Source organism: Macrobrachium rosenbergii, chromosome 40 (genome assembly GCF_040412425.1).
Source record: "Macrobrachium rosenbergii isolate ZJJX-2024 chromosome 40, ASM4041242v1, whole genome shotgun sequence".
NCBI lineage: Eukaryota > Metazoa > Arthropoda > Malacostraca > Decapoda > Palaemonidae > Macrobrachium > Macrobrachium rosenbergii.
This window is the reverse complement of record NC_089780.1, coordinates 10,753,499-10,775,305: the sequence shown is the minus strand read 5'-3', so window position 1 is coordinate 10,775,305 and position 21,807 is coordinate 10,753,499. Positions and strand designations below refer to the sequence as shown.

The following is a 21,807-nucleotide window of genomic DNA, read 5'->3' as shown; positions in this document are numbered from 1 at the left end:
GTTCTTTTGTTAACCGCCACCTCCCACCCCCTACCCTCTACCCCAAATTGGAGCCCACGTGATTAAGTTATTCATGAGTTATTCATTGTGAAGTACTGTGAGTTTTTAAAGCGCGCACAGACACACACACACACACACACACACACACTCTCTCTCTCTCTCACTCTCTCCACCCCGGGCATTATGTTTACGAGGAACGACTGGAGAAGGTTTCTATTGTACTCGACCATCCGAAATAACTTACCTGGGCAAATTTTCCGAAGATTTGTCCTCTAATATATCCTCGACTTTCCGCCGCGTCAGCCTCTTTTTAGGCCGAATATTAAAACGACGATTGTTTAGTGGGTGACGTCATCGCCTGCCACCACGTATTAAAAGAGATGAGAATCGACTGCCTTCACCTTTAAAGTCGAGATTCTTAGGTGGGTCTCAGTTACATTGAAGGGTTACAGTAGGAAAATCTGAGTACGCTGCAGTACTAGAACGTATTTCCTCTCTCTCTCTCTCTCTCTCTCTCTCTCTCTCTCATTCTCTCATTCATTAATTAGAATTATGAAGTCAATAAACGTTGGCGTCAGATGAATTGCCGTTGGAAACATGAGGGCAATTTCGTCGCTTTTGATATCCCATCTTGATGCGTGTATTAAACGGCCTCTCTCTCTCTCTCTCTCTCTCTCTCTCTCTCTCTCTCTCTCTCTCTTTCTCATGTTTTCTTTTCACATATTAGATGTTAATGAACATTTTGCTGGTATTTTTTTTTTCATTTTTTTTATCTTGTTCTAGTCCCGTTTTCTCATACCGTAAATGTTTTCTGTTCATAATATTTTCCTAATGAAAAAATTCGACGATTAGTGATATGTAAAGGAGTTGTATACACATACACATATGTATGTGTGTGTACATATATATACATACACACATACATACATATATATATATATATAATGCAGTGTACCAGAGCGAAAATACTAAGCAAAAACTTATGATCGTGACTGGTTCACTGGTGCAGACGTCGTTAAGAGGATTAAGTATGTAGAGCCGAGTTTTACTCTAAAGCATACTCAGTAAACATTGTCGACAGTGGGAAGAATAATCCTAATTAATGACAGAGGATGAGTGTGCCATTTACGGACCTTGTTTAATCCAAGAACGATAGAGGTCAGAACTTAAACGTTCTTATTGTGATATTCAAATTCATGCTAAATTTCTTTTTAAAAATTTGCGCTCTTTTTCTTTACAACTCAAAAATTTTTTTAGAATAAACACAAGCTTTTAGCACCTGTAATTTATTTTGAAGGAAAATTACACTATTATTCTTGGTGTATGTTAATATTTTTAACTTATATTATGCTGTTTCATTCCCATAACCTACTTGGTATTTCATACACACAACCTTTGGTATTGTCTGGGAGTTATAATTTCTTTTATGATTGTATTAGTGTTCTTAAAGGTCGTTTTAACACTAAAGTTTCTTCAGGCCAATGATGTATATGTTTAAGTATATTATTGTTTGGCAGTTCAATAAAAAAAAATATGTTTCCCCCGTTCTCAGATGTCAATCCATCCAGTATCAGTGTGTTTTGATTAAATTTTCTTACTGGTATTTCCAGTGAAGTGTGTTTCACCAGATATATAGTGCTACAAACACACACACACACACACACACACACACACACACACACGTAATGTCTGTACAAAATATGGATGTTATCATTCATTTTTTTACTTTATAGCTGAGTCCAGAATGAAAAATAAACAAATGCTGAAATTTTAGTTGGTTTGTTTATACTCTAAAATTACCTCTAGCAAACAATTGTCCAAATTAGGCTGGTTACAAATCATTTTCCATCTTACCATCACATTGCTAAAATTGCAATTTTACACGGTGTGATTATTAATATAATCCAGCTATGTGCTATTTAGGGTGTCCTATGAAAGTGATAGGAGATCAGCTTAGATACTTTAGAGAATATTGATAGTAAATCGAAGCTTACAAACCTAGATTCACTGTCATCATGTGCATTATTTAATTTATATATTTGTCAATTTGCATTCCTCTTTCTGATAGAATATAAAAAGGCATCCGCCAATGAATTAGGAATATCAGCACGATGTTTGATAATCTGTATGTACGAAAATCAACAGAAATGATTAATAGTATATAACATTGTTAGCTAAGTCACAATCAACCTTTTCATAAATTTTCATTTTTCTTAATTAATTCTTTCACTTGTGATTTTAAAAACCCTTTTGGGCTCATTTTGATCACCCACGTTCCAAATTTTTGAGTACAGGTTTTCTGTGAAATTTATGCGCATATACCCTTAAAAAAAAAGTCACTCATGTTTAATTTCGAGTAAGCTATGTCTGGCAAGGTATCCGGCCCCCAGCTGCAACCCCTTTCGTTCTTTTTACTGTAACTGCGTTCATATTCTCTTTCTTCCATGTTTTTTTTTTGCATCCTCTCCTAATACCTTCTCTACTCTGAATTTTCCTGTCAGCGCTGAATGACCTCATAGGTCCAAGCGCTTGACCTTTGGACTAGATTATTGTTATTAGTCAGAGGATGAACCCGATTCATAAGGAACTATCCCACAGGGCCACTGACTTGAAATTCAAGCTTGCAAAGAATATTAAGAATATTGCAGAAGTAACAGAAGGTAAAGGGAAATACAGAAAGAATGGATCAGTTATTGGAGAAACAGATGAATTAAGGAATTAATGAATAAATAATTAAAAATGTAAGTAAATTATTAAATTATTAGATAAACAGTTAGATTAACAAATTAATTAATAAATTGTACATTCCATTTCATTCCATAGGCAAGTTATGGCTACAACAAATCAGAATTAAGTTGACCTGATGACGTGCAACCCTGTCAGAATTAAATTGACCTGACGTGCAACCCTGTCAGAACTAAGTTGACCTGAAGTGCAACCCTGTCAGAATTAAGTTGATCTGACGTGCAACCCTTCCAGAATTAAGTTGACCTGACATGCAACCATGACAGAATTAAGTTGACCTCCTGATATACAACCCTGTCAGAATGAAGTTGACCTGACATGCAACCCTGACAGAATTAAATTGACCTGACATGCAACCCTGTCAGAATTAAGTTGACCTGACATGCAACCCTATCAGAATTAAGTTGACCTGACGTGCAACCCTGTCAGAATTAAGTTGACCTGACGTGCAACCCTGACAGAATTAAGTTGACCTGACATGCAACCCTGACAGAATTAAGTTGACCTGACATGCAACCCTGCCAGAACTAAGTTAACCCTGACGAACTTTCATTTCCAGTGCCCCCGAAGAGCGTGAGAATCGTTGGGTGGAATGAGGGCTCCCTGGTACAAGTCGTGGCGGGGCATTCCATCACCCTCGAGTGCCTGGTCGCCGACGCGAGGCCGCCCCCGTCGGCCATTTGGTACAGAGGTCCCGAGCTCGTCGATCAAAGTAGGGGTTTGGCTGTGTTATTGTTATATGTAGTCTTGTATTTAGTAGGTTTTCTTTTAACATATATAAACATATATATACATATATATGTGTGTGTATGTATATTTATATATATGTGTGTGTGTGTTTGTGTGTATGGCAACCGCTCAGGAACCTTAACTTAAAGATGGATAATATTGCTTGGAGTTCAATATGCATTGTACTATTTGTCCTTTCCAATTTTGTATTCCATTTTTATTTTCATTTTGTATTTGTTTTATACACTTTGTTAAGTTTCAGCGAGACAATTGATTTTGTCACAATTTCAATTATTTTCATAGCGTTTGTCATTAGTTTCAGCACGATAAAGTGTTCTGCCTACCTATTTTTGGTAATGTCGTTTATCATCTAGTAATATATGTGTATAGTAATATGTACACACACAACACACACACACACACACATATATATATATATATATATATATATATATATATATATATATATATATATATATATATATATCATTACCTCCATGTTTGTTCTCTTCTTTATTTTTTCATACTTTTTTTTTCCCTGCTGCATGCTTTGATATTCTCGTTGCTTTGATGTCAACGTTAGACTCCAGTTTTTCATTTTTTCCCTATTTTTCATTTTCCTTTTTCGTAGGGTTTGTTTTATTAAATTGTTGCATTTTGCAGACCTCCATTTTTTTGTGACTCATGCATGTTGAGATATTTTTTGTAATCGCTGAACTGTAAATCCACAATAAAGATTGACATCTTTATATTTTTATCAGTTATTAATTGGTGCTTGCAATGCTTGCAGCGTGTTGCGTGTACTGTTGATTGCATGCATTCCCTTTCACCTCGGCGTTACTCTCGCTTGATCAAGATTTTCTCTTTATTCACTGAAAGGGCGCCTGTCGTGTGTATGACAGGTTGACGAGTGGCTTCTCTTTGGAGAAATATTTGTCATTTTATTCATAATATCATCCGCTTATTTCCTCATATTTTCCTCTTTTTAATACATTGCTTTTGATTCGGTGTGTCTTGCCTGAATGTTAAAAGTGAGAACTTGTCTTGAAGCCATTGTTGCGTTTTGATTATGTTCAGCTATATTTCTTCATGCTCGTACTGTCATCCTTTTTATTTATATTTTAGTAATAATAATAATAATAATAATAATAATAATAATAATAATAATAATAATAATAATAATAATAATATTATTTTTATTATTATTATTATTATTATTATTATTATTATTATTATTATTATTATTTATTATTAAAGTGTATTTCGGCAAAAAGATTGATATGACAATATAAATCAATTGTGAAGTAGGAAAAGAGGTTTATTGAAATTGACTGAAAATGAACATATAATTTTTTTGTCTTATTCTTCATCCTTTTTTGTTTTATGTTAATTATTCTTCACCTTTTTGTTTTATGTTAGTTTCGTTTGGCTAATATTATGTATCTTATGACCTTATTTACACTAGACTTAAATTCGTAAAGGCATAATTATTATAGTTAAGATTGCCGAGTTTTTAAGTATTTTGATATATGAAAGAGAGCACTTGTCAAAATTGACGGAGATTTTATGACCTAATAATGCTCATATCGATGCTTTTCTTATGCTTTGAATTGCACCTTACTCTCCAAACAAGTTGTGAAAATATTAAGGCAGGAAGCGTTTATAGAAATTATATATATATATATATATATATATATATATATATATATATATATATATATATATATATATATATAAAAACTTAAAACACTTTTTATTAAAATGCACTAAAAGTAAAAAATAATTTTTTGTGACACACCAGTATTTTCTACAATTAATCATGTCTGCAAAAATGAAAGCGTGGGCGCCAAACATGGAAGGAATTGCTACAAGAAATTCTACAAAAGTAAAAGCGTGGGCGGATGGAAGGAATTGCTACAGGAAAAGAAATAGATTTTTTTTTTGTAGCATTTCCTTCCATGCTTGGCGCCCACGCTTTTATTTTTGTAAACATAATTAATTGTAAGAAAATCCTGGTGTGTCACAAAAAATAATTTTGTACTTTTAGGGCATTTTAATGAAAGCGTGTTTTAAAAATTTAAAAATTTTTTTGTTTTTGTTTTATACTTTGTAGTTTTGACAGAAATTGTAGCATTTATTATTGTAAACAACAAAAAATGGAATGTGATATCCTGTCGAGCCAAAGAAGGTGTGAAAAATCCGTAGAGTTATTAACATATTCTACCGAGTCAAAGAAGGTATGAAAAATCCGAGGATTTTGATACAACTCCTGACATACTGGGAGAGGTCACTGTAAGGTCACTAGAGGTCACTGCTGACCTACTGATCATGTAGGGTTGTATTGTCACCGGAATTGAGTAACCAAGCAAAATTTCAAGTCCGTCGGACGAAGAGAACAGGTGGAAAATTGAGTTACAAGATTTGGCCCAAACGGACAGACAAACGCAAAATTCGGGTTAAATAAAAGCATGTTAAAAAGAAAACGCTATATTTTTAAAAAACGTTTACCTTGGCCTGTTTAGTGTAAGTCCTTTCAATCTCAGCCGGGCTCTACCTTTCGTCTAAATATGCTAATATATGCCTCAGTAATCTTCTGTTATGGGGTAGGTAAGGATTTTTTTCAGTTACCATTTTTCCTTACTTTAAAATCCTGGATTGTTATTGTAGTTCACTGAATGTTTTCAGTAGTAAACTTCCCCTTATTTTCTGAGTCTTCTCTCTCTATTTTATTCTTGTTATATTCCCTTTTCGTCGAGTTTGAAACAAATATCATGAGGTATTCTTCTCGCGAATGAGGAAAAGAGGACATTTGTAAGTCTTACTAGATTTCCTTAGTTCTCTAGACTTAAATTATTATACTTTTTTTTTCTGTGAAAATGTGGAGGTGTTTTTCGAGAAATTATTTGTTTTGGCATTTCATTATATTTCTAACCCTTGTGCTTATAATAATAAAAATAATAATAATAAACATGTCGACAGGGAGATTACTGAAAATACCAGACAGACGTCAGAAAAAAATACATATATATATAATCAGGAAAATCTACGGATTTACATCCCAGCTTTCAGCAACCTGCTGTAATGCTTTGAAGTAAAGAATTTCTGCTCTAAGAAATATGCTGTTTCATCCATGGAAATATGAACATCGGACAATTATTAACTAATATTGATGTGCAGGAAAAGCGAATTATTAGAAGAATTGAGAAAACTCAGTATAAAATCAGTTCGCAAAATGCAGCCATTTTATTCAACAAAACTTGCCTCAAAGAAGGTCTTCTCTTAATAATAATAATAATAATAATAATAATAATAATAATAATAATAATAATAATAATAATAATAATAATGGTGAGTTAGACTGGTAGAATTATGGCCGAAAAGCAGCTAAATATCACAGACTGAGTTTTCTCTGGTGCTTAGAAAAAATAACTGAATTACTTAAACAGAAAGCACATATGAAATATTTCTGGTTACATAAAAAACCATTATAGTACCGGAAACAGGTTCTGCAGTATTATGTTTGTAATGGATGTTATTTTGAGAAATTCTTTGATATTTGCTGATTGTGGGATACGTCTTGTTTTTATTACTTGCTATATTCCTGTTTATACTTTGTAATTTTTACTCCTGTTTTATTATTGCTATATTCCTATTTCTACTTTACAATTTTTACTGGTTTTTATTATTGCCATATTCCTGTTACTACTTTACAATTTTGACTTGTTTTTTAGTGTATTTTTTCTTTATTTTTACCTTTTTCAGAATGAGGTTTGTAATTCGTTCACTCAGCCATTTTTCCTTGTCTCTCTCTCTCTCTCTTTCTCTCTCAGATCTTCAAGAGGACGACGTGGAGGCCTCAACCCTCCCACGCAGGTGGAGTCTCCGGAGTCAGCTGGTGGTGAAGGCGGAGGCGGAGGACGACGGGAGGGAGTTCTCCTGTCAGGCTAGTCACCCCGCCCTCAGGGGCTCAAGGGAACCCCCTTATTCTTCCATTATTCTTTCAGTCTTACGTGAGTGTGATGCCTCGTTACTGTATTCAGTAGCTACTTTTTTTTTTACGGATTTCTTATTCATGTCAAGTTTCTAAGTAGTTAAGACTTTTTTGATCGTGTCAAATTTCTAGGAAGTTCAGACTTTTTTAATCATGTCAAATTTCTAAGAAGTTAGGAATTTCTTATTCACGTCAAATTTCTAGGAAGTTAAGACTTTCTTATTCATGTCGAATTTCTAAGAAATTCAGACTTTGTTATTCGTGTCAAATTTATAAGAAATTCAGACTTTTTTATTCATGTCATATTTACTCAGAAGTTCAGACTTTCTTATTCATGTCAATCAGACACTTATTCATGTCAGATTTCTAAGAAGTTAAGACTTTCTTATTCATGTCAGTCAGACACTTATGTCAAATTTCTAAGAAGTTAGGACTTCTTCATTCATGTCAAATTTCTTAGAAGTTCAGACTTTCTTATTCATGTCAAATTTCTGAGAAGCTAACGAAAAGCAGTTCAACGCTTCAAGAACCATTTCAAATTCTTCGTTATTAATTATGTCCGTATTTTCCCCAATAATTAGAATTTTATGATTGAGTCTTATACTTCAAAGTGGATGGTTATCTTTTCCTTATCTCAATAAGGAATCTCGTAATGTATACTTCAAAGAATTCGTATTCGTAATTTCAAATTTGTCTCGTCTTCCAGTGAAGATTATGAAATGGCCACTTGTGTCTTGATCATCAAACATTTTAAGTTTGACCCAAGCAGATCATTTTAACGTTTCCCCTTTATAACTCATCTCATCATATTCTGATCCCGGAAGTCACCTTATCATTAGCACCTCGGAAGAGTTTCCTTCTTCTTCCTCTTCTTCTTCTTCTTCTTCTTCTTCTTCTTCTTCTTCTTTCCCTTTAGCTTGACAAACTCTTCCCGATAACTGCTTAAAAGTTTGAGATGCCGGGTTATTGACATCGAACGAAAAAAAATAAAACTCCCTTGTTGCTCTTTGATCGTAATGAGAGGAAATAATCGAGATGTGAGCAGTTGCTCATTCATGGGTAAAAAAAGATTCTGCTGCAATAATTTGCAAATTGCTGAATGTTACCTTATTGAATTTCCTTCTCCTTTATTTATTTATTTTTAATTTTTTTAACTGAGGTAAAATGAAGATGTTCTTTATTTCAAGTATTGTGAGGACTTATTCGTGTTGTGTGATTCAGGCAATTGGGAGATGACTCCTGTATTCTATAATGTAATTTATTCTTCATGGAATGCAACGTAGATTCTCTCTCTCTCTCTCTCTCTCTCTCTCTCTCTCTCTCTCTCTCTCTCTCTCTCTCTAGTTTTATGAATGTTTGTGCATATATTTCTCTGCCTTAATTCTGTATTATATGTAGACCTCTCTCTCTCTCTCTCTCTCTCTCTCTCTCTCTCTCTCTCTCTCTCTCTCTCTCTCTCTCTCTCTCTCTAGTTTTATGAATGTCTGTGCATATATTTCTCTGCCCTAATTCTGTATTATATGTAGACCTCTCTCTCTCTCTCTCTCTTATGTTGTATGAATGTGTCTGTACATATATTTCCCTGCCTTAATTCTGTATTATATGTAGACCTCTCTCTCTCTCTCTCTCTCTCTCTCTCTCTCTCTCTCTCTCTCTCTCTCTCTGAAAGCCTTCCACACGCGCGCTCTCTCTCTCTCTCTCGCTTTTTCCAAGGACTCTTGGAGACATCCCTTGATGAGTTTGCTCCCCCCATCTCACAATAGCAGATGTTTACCGTTCTTAAGATTCACCTGGAGTTCTTCCCAAGTCCGAAATAAACTTTAGGTGATCCGATTACAGACTTCAAGTTAACTTCTTCTTCTTCTTCTTCTTCAACCCTAAGGAAGCACTCCTCTCTCTCTCCTCCTCCCCGCCCCCCGCCCCCCGCCCCGCGCCCCCCCCTCAGCTAACGTTGTCCCAATTCCTTTTATCGTTTGCCTCCTATCTGCTTGTGTCGTTCCCTGTGCACTGTCCTGCTTGGTATTGGAAGACAGCTGCCGCTTTTAGCAATTTGGGTATTTGTATATTAAATGGAAATTTTTCACCTTGTTAGGTTTCATAGAAATAATTTTGTAAGGAATATCAAGGGGGATTTCGAGTTCCCACCTGCTCTCTGTTGTCTGTCAAGTAACGTCTGTGTTCAAGATGCTTTTATAGGGTTTTATAGATTCATAATTCAACAAACTAAGAATTCATCAGACGATGAAACTACAGTAGTATATAGGTTCGCAACCAACACGTTTACTGCGCTTTTAAACTAACACAGGGTTGCATACTTTCTATTTTATCAAGTACTATATAATTAAATGCCGGATATAATGTAAAAACAATGATTTGAAGTTATCAGGCGTCGTGACTTCTATGGTCACTGACGCCGAGAAAAAACAATGACCCCACCGTGAAGCCTTGGGTTATTATTGATGGAAATTCTGATTTCTTCGTCTCTTGTTTTAAAAAAAAACTTTTTTGTAAGTATTGCATCCTTTTACGCCCTTAAATCATTTACTACGACCCTGCTTGAGTGTCAAACCACGCTGCAAATGCTTACTGCGACAGAAAGAGACCAGTTTTTTTCTGATGCCACCTCCTTAGGATGCTGGAAATATTATCTATAAGTTCTAATAATATATATATATATATATATATATATATATATATATATATATATATATATATATATATATATATATATATATATATATTGTAATGGACTGTCCACACTGAAGGCCTATGGCCCTATTAGGTTGTGTCATACGTATGTGAGAACATATTAAATAATAATATTAATATAATATAATAATAATAATAATAATAATAATAATAATAATAATAATAATAATAATAATAATTATGGCAGAAAACCCGATTTTTGTACAGCGAATTCATTTATATTTTCAAGTGAATATTCAAAGAAAGATTAATGCTTACCAGTATGGCATATTTCAGTATCAATATTCCACGCAAGTTCGTTTCCGTAAAATTTTTATCCACAATGTTTTTCCTTGATTATGATAAACAGCCGGATATACTCTTAACTTAAATCAGCCAGCGGACAATAAGTAGAACATTGATTTCAGTAATGGGTTTTAGAGACGGAAAAAGGAATACACCTTATTGTTTGTATATATTTGAAGGGTTTATTCTTCAGAAACACGTTTTGATCATTTCCGCTGGATATAAGTGCCGTCAGGATATTCCTTGCGGAGGTTTGGATTATTAAAATGAAAGCTTCTTATTTCCTTTGTTATACGGAGAACAGCTCTATAGAAGTTGGTTTGGAAAACAGCGCAGACATTATTAAATTCATGATCATCAAACAGCAAAATTTACAGCATTGTGCTTTGTAATATAATGATTAAATTCATGATCATCAAACAGCAAAACTTACAGCATTGTGCTTTGTAATATAATGATTAAATTCATGATCATCAAACAGCAAAATTTACAGCATTGTGCTTTGTAATATAATGATTAAATTCATGATCATCAAACAGCAAAACTTACAGCATTGTGCTTTGTAATATAATGATTAAATTCATGATCATCAAACAGCAAAATTTACAGCATTGTGCTTTGTAATATAATGATTAAATTCATGATCATCAAACAGCAAAACTTTCAGCATTGTGCTTTGTAATATCATGATTAAATTCATGATCATCAAACAGCAAAACTTTCAGCATTGTGCTTTTGTAATATCATGATTAAATTCATGATCATCAAACAGCAAAACTTTCAGCATTGTGCTTTGTAATATAATGATTAAATTCATGATCATCAAACAGCAAAACTTTCAGCATTGTGCTTTGTAATATCATGATTAAATTCATGATCATCAAACAGCAAAACTTTCAGCATTGTGCTTTGTAATATCATGATTAAATTCATGATCATCAAACAGCAAAACTTTCAGCATTGTGCTTTGTAATATCATGATTAAATTCATGATCATCAAACAGCAAAACTTTCAGCATTGTGCTTTGTAATATCATGATTAAATTCATGATCATCAAACAGCAAAACTTTCAGCATTGTGCTTTGTAATATCATGATTAAATTCATGATCATCAAACAGCAAAACTTTCAGCATTGTGCTTTGTAATATCATGATTAAATTCATGATCATCAAACAGCAAAACTTTCAGCATTGTGCTTTGTAATATCATGATTAAATTCATGATCATCAAAAAGCAAAATTTACAGCATTGTGCTTTGTAATATAATGATTAAATTCATGATCATCAAACAGCAAAATTTACAGCATTGTGCTTTTGTAATATAATGATTAAATTCATGATCTTCAAACAGCAAAATTTACAGCATTGTGCTTTGTAATATAATGATTAAATTCATGATCTTCAAACAGCAAAATTTACAGCATTGTGCTTTTTGTAATATAATGATTAAATTCATGATCATCAAACAGCAAAACTTTCAGCATTGTGCTTTGTAATATCATGATTAAATTCATGATCATCAAACAGCAAAACTTTCAGCATTGTGCTTTGTAATATCATGATTAAATTCATGATCATCAAACAGCAAAACTTTCAGCATTGTGCTTTTGTAATATCATGATTAAATTCATGATCATCAAACAGCAAAACTTTCAGCATTGTGCTTTGTAATATCATGATTAAATTCATGATCATCAAACAGCAAAACTTTCAGCATTGTGCTTTGTAATATCATGATTAAATTCATGATCATCAAACAGCAAAACTTTCAGCATTGTGCTTTGTAATATCATGATTAAATTCATGATCATCAAAAAGCAAAATTTACAGCATTGTGCTTTGTAATATAATGATTAAATTCATGATCATCAAACAGCAAAATTTACAGCATTGTGCTTTGTAATATAATGATTAAATTCATGATCTTCAAACAGCAAAATTTACAGCATTGTGCTTTGTAATATAATGATTAAATTCATGATCTTCAAACAGCAAAATTTACAGCATTGTGCTTTGTAATATAATGATTAAATTCATGATCTTCAAACAGCAAAATTTACAGCATTGTGCTTTTGTAATATAATGATTAAATTCATGATCATCAAACAGCAAAATTTACAGCATTGTGCTTTGTAATATAATGATTAAATTCATGATCTTCAAACAGCAAAATTTACAGCATTGTGCTTTGTAATATAATGATTAAATTCATGATCATCAAACAGCAAAATTTACAGCATTGTGCTTTGTAATATAATGATTAAATTCATGATCATCAAACAGCAAAATTTACAGCATTTGCTTTGTAATATAATGATTAAATTCATAATCATCCAACAAGAAAACTTTACAGCATTGTGCTTTGTAATATAATGATTAAATTCATAATCATCCAACAAGAAAACTTTACAGCATTGTGCTTTGTAATATAATGATTAAATTCATGATCATCAAACAGCAAAATTTACAGCACTGTGCTTTGTAATATAATGATTAAATTCATGATCATCAATCATTAAAATTTACAGCATTGTGCTTTATAATAAAGCGGAATTTATGACCAGGAAAGCACCGGTGACTTTATTCATTTAGTGAAAGCTTTGCCCTAAAGTTGTGCAGAAACGATTTAGCAAATTGAGAAAAATAAACAGCAAAATGAAACTTTCTTCCACATTTACCCCCTTCCAAAATCCCATCCTATTAGCGTTATAACAGCACATACGTAAATATATGCAAATGAGCCCGTAGTAATTACACGTAATTTGTCCGAGAAACGCGCGTAAATTAGCTGATTAATTACAATTAACGAACACCCTCTCCCGTTGTCTTCAAGTTGTGTTCTCGCACTCACACAAGAGTTAATACAAGACAAGAATTAGAATTAGTCGCGCGAGAACCGGGATTCAGGTTTATGACGAAAGGGCCTAAGGTTTACATCGGGGCACCTCCGAAAATGAGATTTTAATGGGTTTCGAGGCCCGGGCGTACAGGTAGTTCGGGGCAAGTGGCTCTTGATATAGCGGAAAAGTTCTCGAAAGCGCTACTTCGCCCCTGCAATTTTAATCGTATATCACGGCGGTTGGATTAACCGTTATATAATCTGACAAATCCTGCTTGGGATTCAATATTGTGTTTGTTATGCCTTTCGTGTTAGGGATTTTAGGTGATTTGTGGTGTGAATACTTTTTTGCGTTAGTTTAGGTCGTTTTACAAAATGTATATGTTGTATATCTGCGAATTATAATTTGTAAGCGGAACTTTATATTGATGAAAATAACATTGTACACAAATAATAAGTTACCACGTCAGAGAATTGTCTTATCTTCTCCTGGAGAGAGAGAGAGAGAGAGAGAGAGAGAGAGAGAGAGAGAGAGAGAGAGAGAGAGAGAATGTATTAAACATGAGCATGAGAACTGGAAGTAAAGTTAATTTAAGCGAGTGAATGAAATTTAAACTAATTTCTTCTCTTCCAGTGAAGATGATGAAATTTAAACTAATTTCTTTTCTTCCAGTGAAGATCATGAGATTTAAACTAATTTCTTCTCTTCCAGAGGAAAGAAATTAGTTCTCCGATGAGAGAATAAGTCTCAGCACTGAAAGAAGAATTAAGAATGAGTTACATATGTAAATACGGTTAAACATTTGTTGAGAATAGGTTGAATTTTGAATTAGTACAATTAGTATTATTATACTTGTATAATAATACGTGATCTAGGCATTGTTTTAAGGAATGTATATATATATATATATATATATATATATATATATATATATATATATATATATATATATATATATATATGTATATATATAGGAGAACAGACTTCTAATCACTCATATGCATATATTAAGGCTTTATATTTTACTTTGTTCACAGAATATGGGATATCATTTGCTACTCAGTAATAGCCCTATTTACCACACCGACGAAATTCATCCATTTGCCATTTGCTTTGAATAAAGGGTTAATCCATTCATCCTTCCGGGCAATGGGATCAGTTTGGCAGGGTTCACTTTTTATAGAATTATTTTACACGAAGGAATCGTGTTTTCTGTTTTAGTATTTAATATATATATATATATATATATATATATATATATATATATATATATATATATATATATATATATATATATATATACATATATATATATGTATGTATATATATATATGTATATAATGTGTGTGTGTGTGTGTGTAATTGTAATAGCCACAATGCCCTCTTAACTTTCTCGAATCCTTCGCGCTTTTATTAATATGCTTGTCACTACAAAGCCTTAAGACCCAAGAACAAGAAATATTAAGAAATTCTGATGTCCGGTAGCGGGAAACGAAACCTGGTCCCCTAATCAGAACGAGGTACCATTGTCCACCTGACAATTGTATATATATATATATATATATATATATATATATATATATATATATATATATATATATATATATATATATATATATATATATATATATATATATATATATATATATATATATATATATATATATATATAAACAGATTTAGAAATCCAAATTTATATAAATTTATTTTCTTAACTTCCAACAGAGAAACATAGAATAAAAAAAACGAATACTTCTAGAATTCACCAAAGCCGTAGTATTGTAACATCGGTTAAACTCGACATATCCATCATAGCGTGTTGCAATTCCCAGGAGTCAGTACACAACGACTTGTCATTCCAGACATGGAATCATATTTGCAAGTGAATCAGGAACGTGACCTTTGCTACAAATTCCGATAGTTGGCCTTCGGTGACTTCAGACGTAACTATTTCTCATATATGTGAGCTTTAGAGGAACTGGCGCCCTTTTGCGAGCTGGGAGAAGCTTTGATAACTAATGGGCTGTCATTATCATGTGGTTTTGTGTCAGTTCTTATAATGGTTACCTAAAAAAATGCAATAATTTTTTTTTCCAGTTACACACGCTGTTCGTCCTTGCTTAGAGATTCTTATAGTTATGTCTTTGGGCATCTGAAATGCCTGATCGTAGGATACTTCTCTTCAGATGCTTCATTCTTTTAATGACACTTTATAGTGTTGTTTTTCTCCAAAGAATTTAATGAGTCGTTTCAGCCATTAGCAAAGCATTTCTCTCTGTTGCAAAAAAAAAAAGCAACTTTACCAATATTTAGAAACCTCTAGCGTTGGTTTTTCGGCGGGATCTAAAACAGAAAGTCAGCTAACTCCTGTAATTGTATTTTCAGTCAGCTAACTCCTGTAATGGTATTTTCACTCAGCTAACTCCTGTAGTTATATTTTCATTCAGCTACCTCCTGCAGTTATATTTTCATTCAGCTAACTCCTGCAATTCTGTTTTCAGTCAGCTAACTCCTCTAATGGTATTTTCAGTCAGCTAACTCCTGTAATTATATTTTCGGTCAGCTAACTCCTGTAATGGTATTATCAGTCAGCTAACTCCTGTAATGGTATTTTCAGTCAGCTAACTCGTTTAATTATATTTTCAGTCAGCTAACTCGTTTAATTATATTTTCAGTCAGCTAACTCCTTTAATTATATTTTCAGTCAGCTAACTCCTGTAATTATATTTTCCTATGCAGTAAGATCTTTAATTCGTCTTTGAATTACTTTATTTCACTCATTTATTTTTTTTTGCAAAAGTACGGATTTTTAGATTTAAGAAACGCTGATTTCTCATTTCTCTCTTGTCTACATTATTATTATTGTTATTATTATTATTATTATTATTATTATTATTATTATTATTATTATTATTAAAACAGTTTAACCTGACCACTGAGCTGATTATCAGCTCTCATAGGGCTGGTCTCTCATGTCTATGAGTTCACAAAGTTGAGAAATACCACTTCGTCTCGTATGGTATCACCAAGTTCAGAAAACCAAAGTCATTCAACTCCCAGGTTTTTTTTCTTAGATATGACGTCGTGTGTAGACTATTATTAAAATTTCAAATCGCTCAGAAAGAGATCTGCATTGTTATACTTCTTGAAACAGCTTTGAATTGCATAAAGATTTCCGATATAGCGCCGTGTTAAGAGGCACCTTCGCTTTGCATAATGAGAGATCTCTCTATGCTTAGAATCTGTTTTGTCTTGTTTGTGAAGATTTACCCAATTTGCACCGATACTTCTTGTTTTAGGTATATGCTGATACTGAGTTCTGGATTCTTGCAGTAATTTCGAACAATTTCATGCTCAAATGTAATGAGATATTTCAAGCTTGATAGAGAACGCATTCACCTTGCTTTAGTGGTTGTAACTTAATTGTCGCAAAGATTGTAAGTATACAGTATTTACTCTTTCGATCAAATTAGTCCTTGTGTAATTTTTTATTTTATCTTTAATAGATAACGCTTCGGTTTCAGTATATCGTAGTTATACATCACCAACGCGTTATCTTCATCCATTTGGACTTGCTTCCATTTGATATATGATTTGACGAAGTTCCCTTTGAATGAAATAATAAAATGTTGCTTCCACTCTGTGACATTTATCATATAGCGTGCTTTTAAAGCCTACGCATTTTTCTATAAATACGCAGTTATCTATACCGGCAAAAATACATACTGTTCATATATATATATATATATATATATATATATATATATATATATATATATATATATATATATATATATATATATATATTAGCATTTGCTAATTAAGCTGTTGAAAGATTTGAGAAAACCTCAAACCATGAGAAACTTTTTTCAATTTTTTTTTTTTTAGTTGGAACTTTTCTTCACTCCAAGAAGTGGCGTTCAGTTCTAATTGATTTTGCGACAATTCCCTGGAAAATAGTTAACATGGTTTCATGGCCTGACTTAAAAAAATATTAAGATAGCCTATTCCAGTTAAAATTTATGTTTCAGATTAAGTAAACACGGGTAGTTTTGAGGAAAATTTAAAGTAAGTTTTCGTACCACACGAACAGATTATTATAACTGTCACATCTTAGCGAAAAACAACTTTATTCCAGGTTAAATATCTGTGTCTCATTAGCGCAGGGTCAGAATATATAAACAAATTGGCTCGGCAGTCTTCCAAATTATTCATTCGTGTAATTCTTTGTTATCGGAGCTGTGACACTTCAGAGCTCTTAATTCATTCTTCTCGGGTTGATGAAAAACTAATTTTGAGATAAAATTCTTTGTCCTTTTGTCTCCTGTCCAGCTTCTCGTACACACTGCACGGTTTCTTTTTCTTTAAATCTTCAGCCGAAAACCCTTATGGACAGAGCCTGGAGAGAGAAATAAGTCATAGGAAATGGTGATAATAAACAAATAGATATAAAGGAATAGAAAATAAAATAGGTCTATCTCAATACAGATTCGTCGGCGTAGAGCAGGAATGAAATTAATCCTTGCTTAAACGTTTGGGGATTCATTTTTATTTTTTTTTCTTCTCAGTTTCTTATCTAACCCCGTAAGATTAATTACCTTTTACAGTTACATTTTCACCCCTTTTCTCGCATAGTCCAAATTTCAACTACGGTAACTTCGTCATATATAATTCTTATTCTCCTCTTCTGGCCGATACATTTATCAAATTACTATAAATCTCCTCTTGTACATAGAATCTAACGAATTCTTTTCCAGCCTCGTTTGCACAAAGCTCTCCTTATTCATATATACAAAAATATATTACTGCGTATAATATTGTTTTCAAGTTATGACGTCCAATGGTGCCTCGTTACACTCACTCCTCCACGTCTAACTTCACGTCCTCTTAGACCACCTGTTTTCGGACAGGCAAGTCCCTGGGAGTATCTTCCGTACCAGATGGTTTGTTTACATAGAGATTTTAGATTTTTAGATAAACTTCAATATTTTGACAGTTATCAAAAAATGAGTACTTAAAAACTGCGATTTTATTAACTACAAACTCTTACTCTTTCTAAATAAATAAACGCCCTTCTATGTACTAATGCATTGAGATAAAAATAAAATATCTCCGAGCTGCAGTTTCGTTTGTCTTCCACATGAACATAATCGTCTTTCTGTGGGATTCTGCATCTCCCAGACTCGACTTGAAATCAGAACAACGACGACTGTCGCTTATAATCTTCAACAAATATTCTATCTATCACACTGGATGAACCGCAAGCGATGGATTTAACTGCGTTTTGTGTTTCAAATTTTGTAGTCAATAGGTCTATTTCAGTTGGTCCAGTTTTTTCCTAAATGATAAAACCGATAGCCTGAGTACTTAAAATGCGATTTTATCTTGCCTCGAATGCACGCCTAATGCAGAGATAAAAAAAAATTCTGCTTGTCTTCATCACAGTCATAAAGAACAGGTTTCCCACTTTGGGTTTATAAAGGATATTTTGGCGTTGTTTGTAAATGAGGCCATGGTTCAAATCTTGCCGGCGCCAAAGTACTGCTTGTCAGTCATAATTCCCTTTGAGCTTATTCTCATATAGTTAACTGGTGGCTTAACGTTTGCTGATAGAAAAAAACACACACACACACACACACACACACACACACACACACACACATATATATATATATATATATATATATATATATATATATATATATATATAGATGATATATATAAATATTTCCTGATTAAAACAGAATTCCATCAAATATACTTTCCACAATTTGGCGTTTTTATGGGCTCCTTATATTTGATATATATACATATATGTGTGTGTGTGTTTGTGTGTTCTTTTTGTGTGCGTGTGTGAGTTTTTTGAGAGAGAGAGAGAGAGAGAGAGAGAGAGAGAGAGAGAGAGAGAGAGAGAGATGTAACCTGACCCTTAGATGATGGAGTATTGGATACACGGCGGAAGTATCTTCATAGATTTGGCCGTAAGGCAGAAAGCTCTTGATGCATGTTTATGCGAAGGAGTAAGAGCCAGTTTGTGTGTGTGTGTGTGTGTGTGTGTGTGTGGCAAAAGGCCTTCTGAGAACCCGGAGAGTTTCCCCGAATATGGAATATGTAAAAGCAAGAATCGGATTCTTACGGGTACGTAAGAAGCACGAGGCAAGACTTGGAATCTTTAAACTTTAAATTGTACTTTTTTTTTTTTTTTATCTTCGGATGGTTTTCCTTCCAGTTAAAATCGTCAGTAATGTAGATAAAAAATATTAAATTTGATATTATTAGCTTCACCTTTTTATCATAACTTTTGGAAATAATGTAATGTGTACCATTGCAATAGACTCAGCAGTATTCGCTGATGCAATGTAAAATATGAGATTTTTCTTTATTCATTTATTTTTATTAAATCTTGTTTAGATTTAGATTTTGACTTTTGATGATAACGGCATGTCTTCGTAGGCATATAATTTTTTTTCTTGCTGAAAACGCATAAAAATATTCTACTGATTCATGGATGAATAGATTATTGCTGTTTTGTTTTTTTGCAAAACAAAAAAAATTCTACTGATTCATGGGTCTTCTATTTGAAATATATTTCCCAGCCTACTTTATATAAGTGTCATAGAAAGCATTTCTTCCATTACCAGAAATGACATGCAATCTCCTCCAATCTAGAAATCGACCCACGCGTGCAAAACGGATCAATACATCACATCACACAGCACCTAACTATTAACGTCAGCGCAAAGAGTGTCAGGTTCATTTGGACGAAAATTCATTCCACAGTTTTTCATTTGAAATCTGTCAAACAAGCCACCTTCAGTCACCCACTCGCCCGTACCCCAATCCACCCCCCCCCTTCCCCCAATGGTACCCACACCCCTGGGATATCCCTCCCACCTACGAAACTCAAACAAGGCAACTGCAATATCCAAGTTGCAAATTGCAAAACGTCATGATTGATTTATCTTGTTTAGCCTGTCCTCTCGGCATCCCAAACGCGTCTTGGGCTGACTCCTTTATCCCGGGGTCTTGGGTTTATAAGCTACGATTGTTTGCTGTTATAAGCGTTTTGTTTTACTTAATGTTGTTTACGAAAATTGATGTACTGTTGAGGGAAATGTTCGTAAGGAAATGTCGTGTTAGTTTTTGTCCTGCGTGTTTGATCTGAAGTGATGGAGGGTGTTGCAGTGTCTCTCTCTCTCTCTCTCTCTCTCTCTCTCTCTCTCTCTCTCTCTCTCTTAATCATGTCTTAATGTTCTCTCTCTCTCTCTCTCTCTTTAAATCATGTTACTAACGTATTTCTCTCTCTCTCTCTCTCTCTCTCTCTCTCTCTCTCTCTCTCTCTCTCTCTCTTCTCAGTCTTTTAAATCATGGCTATTAATGTATTTCTCTCTCTCTCTCTCTCTCTCTCTCTCTCTCTCTCTCTCTCTCTCTCTCTCTCTCCCTTAACTGTTGGGTACACCACTTTTTGTTTCTGAATAATTATTCTGAAACACCGCTTATTCGAATTTTACTTTCTCCTCACCTTAGTTAATACTTCGTGATGAATAATCGCATAAAAATCCGAAAGCCGGAATCAACCTCGAACGTATAACACTACAGAACTGAGCGAGCGAAGTGGCTTTAACGCCTGGGGCTAATATAAATGTAATATATTCAGTTCGGACAGCTGCGGGAAATATGTTATCCCGTTCTTAACTTTGTCGTACTTCGTTTTAATTATATAAGATTTGAAACGTACGGTTATTGAGCGTGTACTTTTTTTTTACGATTTGTATTGTATTGCCTGCGGACATTATGAAATGTAGAGGAGAAATTTTGAATTGACTCTCTCTCTCTCTCTCTCTCTCTCTCTCTCTCTCTCTCTCTCTTTTAATCATAGCTACTAATGCATAAAACTATTGGTCATAAAATATAATGTAATAATTCATAATAAACTAAACATTTAGTGAGGATATTGCCTTTAAAATCATGTCTTCCTTTTTTAGATCTAAACATTTTATATTTGTTACTATTGAGGCCACAACATTTTCCCACTTTTTTTTATATATTTGTTAAGCTTATGTTTGTTCATCTTTATTTTCTTCATCTTTATTTTCTCCCTCCTTCTCTGATGGCGTTCTTGAATCCTATTCTGTTGTGGACAGATTAAGCCAATAATCTGTCCTTCTCTTGACGTTCATCTCTTATTCATCTTCTGCCATCGCATGTCTTTAATTGTTCTGTCCTCATTTACCAACTCCCCGTCATGGTGGGTATTCCCGTCAGTGCACCTCGTGTGGTGAACTGTAGGCATTACTCAAGGTTCTTTGCAGAGTGCCTTCGGCCTCTAGCTGCTGCAACCCCTTTCGTTCCTTTTACTGTACCTCCTTTGATATTCTCTCGCCTATCTTACTGTCAACCCTTCCTCCTAAAAATTTATTCATGGTGCAACTGCTTTGAGGTTTTCCCTTGTTACACCTTTCAGACCTCTAGCTGTCAATTTCCGTTTCAGCGCTGAATGACCTCG

At 33.5% G+C, this 21,807-nt stretch overlaps 1 protein-coding gene across 1 annotated transcript in view; it reads left to right on the top strand.

The window, feature by feature from the left end:
- Positions 1-21,807, top strand: part of LOC136826017 (nephrin-like) — a 588,861-nt gene that overhangs the window by 411,465 nt on the left and 155,589 nt on the right. Inside the window, exons 5-6 of the mRNA XM_067082876.1 lie at positions 3,305-3,457; positions 7,305-7,484. Of these exons, the coding sequence (XP_066938977.1) occupies positions 3,305-3,457; positions 7,305-7,484 (333 nt within the window). The remainder of the gene's footprint in view (positions 1-3,304; positions 3,458-7,304; positions 7,485-21,807) is intronic.